At 42.9% G+C, this 6,000-nt stretch overlaps 1 protein-coding gene across 1 annotated transcript in view; it reads left to right on the top strand.

Moving 5' to 3' along the window:
• Positions 1-989: 989 nt before the first annotated feature.
• LOC121586548 (forkhead box protein O6-like) overlaps positions 990-6,000 on the top strand; it is a 57,084-nt gene continuing 52,073 nt past the window's right edge. Inside the window, exon 1 of the mRNA XM_041903311.1 lies at positions 990-2,611. Coding sequence (XP_041759245.1) covers positions 2,093-2,611 — 519 coding nt within the window. The 5' untranslated portion in view covers positions 990-2,092. The remainder of the gene's footprint in view (positions 2,612-6,000) is intronic.

Here is a 6,000-nt window from a genome sequence, read left to right as displayed (position 1 = left end):
GATATGGTTGCCCCTGACAACCAAACTGTCAATAGTGGGGGTAACATCACCACCTACCACTGGGGGATTTTCCATTGAAAAAAGGGTAATGGGGTTATAGAATATAATATATTATAGAATAGAATAGCGTATAGTAGAACAGAATAGAATATAGTAGAATATAATTAAATCAAGTAGAATATAAAATAATAAAGTGGAACATAATAGAATATAGTAGCAAATAATATAAGAACTTTATATCAAACTTCAGGTGCATAACAGGCAAATCCCCCTTCATTTTATAGAATAACAGCCAATGCATATATGTAGAGAGACACTATTAGTTGGAAGGAGTTCAGTATGGATACCCCACAACTTGAACCCAATGAGGGGTCAGTCCGCGGGCGCCAATTGAGTGTGACATTCACAATTATCACTCCCGCCTCTCTCTCTCTCTGCTGGGAGAAAACACCCGTGCAGAGAAAGGATAGTATGTAATGAAACCGCGAGCCAATTATTATTTCAAAGGATATGTAATTGAGAATTTTCTGACTTTCTTGTCTGACTGCAATGCATAGGGAATCTGCGTAGGGAATCTGGCAGACGTTCATGCATAAATTAAGAAATGTATTTGTAGCATTAATTAACCCGGTCATAATTACATATTATTTGTTCGATAATAAATACATATTATAATTATTCAATAGCAGTCTTGGCAGTTCATATAACTGAACTGACGTGCACAATACGAAATTAGAGGTTTATAGATGCAGCACTCTTGAGGTGAACATGTCATGCTTATCCCAATCTTTCTCAGCAACAGGTAGACATTTGACCACTGACTGACGATCATATGCAGCACATGGAAGAGCATCACACTTCGGATAGCTAAAGCACACTATTTCGTTCCCCGTCAACTGCTATTTTATTTAGGCATTCTTGCTTATTCCAAAATCAATAAACATCAATAAAACAATGCAATAACATTTCTCAAGAGATTTTTTTTTACTGTGAATAAAAATGCATAAATGCCTTTATTCTCTATATGGAATAGCAATGTGAAACGATGTATACAGAATAAAATAGATATTCCCTTTCGCTAAACCTGTTATAGAGGGAGTGACTTTATCCAAGCCTAATATAATTATGTGTAAGCAGCACTTATTTATTCAACGCTGCAGTCTAGTCGATTGATGCTCACGGACGGAGACACACTGGTGTACCAATGTGGAAGGAATAGGGTATGTTAATAATCAACAAATCTAACGAAATAAGGAAGGTTAATTGTATTTAATGCATTTATGGAAGGGCGTCTTCGTCGCGTGAGAGAAGGAAGACACAAACAGAGCATGCTCCACGAGCCGACCACGATACTTTTCTCGTCTGGAATTCTGCGGGTTTATAAATGATTCATGGAGCGAGCCTATTTTTAAGCGGAGTAATTGCGCGCAGCTCGCACAGTCACTCAGTGTGTTACTATCAGCTATGAGTGCGTGTGCTGTTTTCGCGTGAGCGCTTGCGTGTAAGTGAAAGCTGGTCACCAATCTACAGGGGAGACGGAGAGGAGAGGAGATTCCAGACGAAAGAAACTGTGAGCTTGAGCAGAATTCGTGAAAGAAAGTCAAATTGATTTGGCTTTAATTCTGGGGTTTGATAGAATATATCGTCCAGTCCTGCCAGTCCAGCCGTTGGTCAAGGGAATCAACTGTTGCTGCAGCCGACCAGTTTTTAAAGGGACATTAGGCTATTCACAACTCACCAAGTCCGTGGTGCTGACTCTGAATCTGGACATGGGTTTGAGAATGAATTTTTAACCATCACCTGGACCTGGTTTATTTATTGTGCTGCGCGCACCCGGCGGCTGGATGCATGTTGTTCAAGGTCTGTTCTGATACTGCATAGAGAATACATGCTCTTCCAGAATGATCCTACTCCACGCCTCTCCTGGCTTTTTGATATTGGTTTATCATATTTTTCTATCAGTCAGTAACAGTTGCTTGTAGGCAAGGAGGCACATTTGGGCTATTTAAACAATTCCAAAGGCAGTTGGATTATAGTGGATAAAAAAAAAAAATTGTGACCTTGCCTTTTCAGCGTTAATCCAGGAGGATAGATGCTGATGATGGAGAATAACGGCATGGACGCGCATCAGGTTGGAATCAATCCTGAATACGAGCTGGAGGGCCGGCCGCGGTCATGCACTTGGCCGCTGCCGCCATGTCCGGAGGATTTCCCTCGGGGAGTGGATGAAGCAAATCGAGGTCTGCCCCTGGCATCTGTCAAACTGGAGCAGCTTCAGTACAACGTGCCGGCATGCCGCGGTGGAGCAGCCGAGGGAAGAGGTGGCTCACCGGCGGAGCTCAAACATCCAACCCGCGCCCCGGTCCCCATCGCAGCCGGCGCTCCTACATGCATGTCTGGGGCTGGCCTCGACGTGGCCGGCCAGCTGCGCAAAGCCAAGTCGTCCCGGAGGAACGCGTGGGGAAACCAGTCGTACGCGGACCTCATCACGCGTGCCATTGAGAGTGCCCCCGAGAAGAGACTCACTTTGTCGCAGGTTTACGATTGGATGGTGCGCTTTGTCCCTTATTTCAAGGATAAAGGCGACAGCAATAGTTCAGCTGGATGGAAGGTACAGTAACATAGCCTACTTGAAATTCATAATAATTAGCCTCTATATGGTGATGGTGTGTGTGTTGATAGGGGGTAGTGTATATGTCACTGTCTTTCCATAAAATACATTTTAGACCTTGATCACTTCATTTGGGTTGTGCATCTTAACTACACATGGTTGTTCAGTCTTCAGCCATACTAATTGACGGCTCTCAACTGATGGTTAAAGCAAATTACTTGTTCCTATTAAACGATTTCTGGCTTTCGCATTTCCCCACATTCACAACCGCTACTCTCCACGGTGCAGTCAGTCAGTCAGTGTGTAGAAAGGGGCGGTGAGCTGGGACTGAGAGGGAGGCGGAGAGGGAAATGGGTTACTGGGTTCATCCTATTTTACAGTCTATAGGCGATGCATAGCAGAGCAGAGAAAATCAGTACCAATATTAACGCATTGTTTGTGCTATGGTGGACAATACTGTCTGCGCGCTGCACTGTGATGCATCCATGTCATGCTTTCATTAAAAGGAGATTATCTGATTGTAGAAGTGACTGAGTGACGGCATGTTCATTTCGAAATCAACGTTGTTTCATCTCTGGCTCTCAAGCCATATGTAGAGGAGAGGAATAACGGGTCACGCGGGTCACAGAAAGTCATGAGTGTGTCCGGGTCAGTTCTGTTCCTTGGGTTCAGATCCGCAACGCCACGCACGAGCCACGCCGCTTGGCTAGTCTTGGTTAACCCTCAACGAACTAGAGCTACCCCGTCCCCTTCTATTCATTGCGCGCTTTGTAAGATTACGCACGGGCTATGGAATTTGATGCTTTTTGTAACAGAAAAAAAGGCACAATAACGGGAGATGATGACAGGAAGTCACTCCACAACAGATGAAAATAGAGATTATCCTTTAAATTCAAATGTATATGGGTTTAATCTAATAGACGACAGTTTGTGCAATCTACATCACTTTTTGTGTGAGGATTATATTGGCACAGTGATTGTGGACTGGATTCTTTGTTCTATAGGGCCTATTTGTTCAAGTCATATAGGCCTAGTCCTACCTCTCCAAGCCCTACTCCCATTTAATGGTTGAAAGACAGATTTGAATATATGCTCATATTTTACAAAGGGTTTATCAGGAGGATCAATTCTAGACAGATTGCACTCACCCATTTTATCAGGCCCTTAGACTTTAGGTCATATATTTTAGCTCTGGTTTTCTTTAGGGCTTGTTTTGAGTCAACCACCTGGTTTATACACAGAGGTTATGCTGTTTAATACACCCCTCATCTTCCTAACTGTCACTTTGTTATGGTTTTCTGGTAAACGAACACACACACACACACACACACACACACACACACACACACACACACACACACACACACACACACACACACACACACACACACACGTTTTCTGTTTTCTCAAATGCTCCTTCCCTGGCATCTCTCTCTCTCATTCAATATACGACAATCATAACATTCTGAGAAAGAAAGCGGTATTAAGAGAAATAATTAATCTAAATGAAATCACCATTTCATTTAGGTCTAAGTAAGTACAGGGGATAGGAGTACTCCAATTGTTAGGGTTAGGTTTTAAATAGGATTTAAAATAGGCTTAATTCTCCAGGCCCTGTGTGTGTGTGTGTCAATCTATGTGTGTGTGTGTGTGTGTGTGTGCTGCCCAGGGATGCCTAGCTGTATGCCAGCTCAGATTCCTCCACAGGGCTTTGTGTGTAACAAGGGCTTTGATTGGCTGGTTTAGCAGCAATCTGATAGGCTGAGAGGGCGAAAACAACTTGATTCAATCTTAATAACGGTGTTAAAAACAGGCACACGTGCACGCACATGTTGGACTGTTGGGCTGTAACAGTTGGCAATGGGTTTAATAAGATTTTAAGCACATAAAAACACACACTCGCACAGAAACAAACACACGTACATGTGAATGCACACACACACACACACACACACACACACACACTGTACATTAAACATGATCATCCACATCACTAAGTTGTTGATGAGATGAGAGGAATAAGAGAAGAAATGTAGATGGATGGATGGATGGATGGATGAATGGATGAATGGGAGGATGATCAAATCAGATACAGTGGTAGCTGCCGGTTATTAAAAGCAGTCTTTAATAGTTGTTGTGAAATGGGTCGTTCCACCAATTCGGTGCCTCTTGAGAAGTGTAACTTGGTACAAAAGAACTTGTTTCACCTAATTTTTACATTCTGTCATAAAGAGCACATGTTCAACTTTAGAAAAAACACATTTTCCCATGTCAAGAGGTTAAATTAAAAAAAGACTATAGTAAGTGCCTATTAAGTGCCAAATAAAGTAACAGGGTTGACAATTTAATCTTAAATCAGCCATAAATCCCATTGTGACAGGTGGAATGGAAGCGTATTGGGTGCAACAGGGAGTGGCAATGGAATGCAAACTTGACAAAAAACAAAAAACCTTTCTAGCCTGTCTAGACGTGTGAAGCTCGACCCTCTCAGTTTTCAACCACAAACACCAGAAAATTGCCAAAAAGAGTAAAACTTGCTCACCTGCTTTTACACTCTGATTTGACTATGAGATGGTCAATGTTTCTTTTGAAAAAAATATTTGAAAATAAATAGTTTCAGGTGAGGTGTTTTGACCATGTCTGTTGTACACTGAGTGTACAAAACATTAGGAACACCCCCTTTTGCCCTCAGAACAGCCTCAATTCGTCGGGGCATGGACTACAAGGTGTCGAAAGCATTCCACAGGGATCCTGGCCCATGTTTCCTCCAATGCTTCTCACAGTTGTGTCAAATTGGCGGGATGTCCTTTGGGTAGTGGACCATTCTTGACACACACGGGAAACTGTTGAGCATGAAAAACCCAGCAGCATTGCAGTTCTTGACACACTTAAACCGATGCGCCTGGCAACTACTACCATACCCTGTTCAAAGGCACTTCAATCTTTTTGTACATGGAACCCAAAGGGGTTCTATCTGGAATCAAAAAAATTCTACCTGGAACCAAAAAGGGTTCTCCAAAGGGTTCTCCTATGGGGACAGCTGAATAACCCTTTTAGGTACTAGGTAGCACCTTTTTTTTCTGAAAGTGTAGGAGGTTGAATCCACTGGGTGGCTGTGTGTGGTGGTTTATCACTCACATCCCTGTGAGGGGGATCTGGTGGTGTACTGTATACCTTATTGTTATGTACTTGACACTGGTTTCATACAGGAAGTGGGCCTGTGTGCATGTGTGTGTGTGCGTGTGCGTGTGTGTGTGTGCAAGGCGACAATTGTCTAATGAGGCAGGCTACACAGACACTGCCAGCCAGGCAGAAATATAATGTTCTCATCTGAAGTGATGACTTGGTTACTTTTGACATGTTGAGAAGTTGAAAGGTACACAGAGCGG

The sequence above is a fragment of the Coregonus clupeaformis genome, chromosome 17 (assembly GCF_020615455.1).
Source record: "Coregonus clupeaformis isolate EN_2021a chromosome 17, ASM2061545v1, whole genome shotgun sequence".
In the NCBI taxonomy this organism is placed as follows: domain Eukaryota; kingdom Metazoa; phylum Chordata; class Actinopteri; order Salmoniformes; family Salmonidae; genus Coregonus; species Coregonus clupeaformis.
This window is presented reverse-complemented; position numbering and strand designations above follow the sequence as displayed.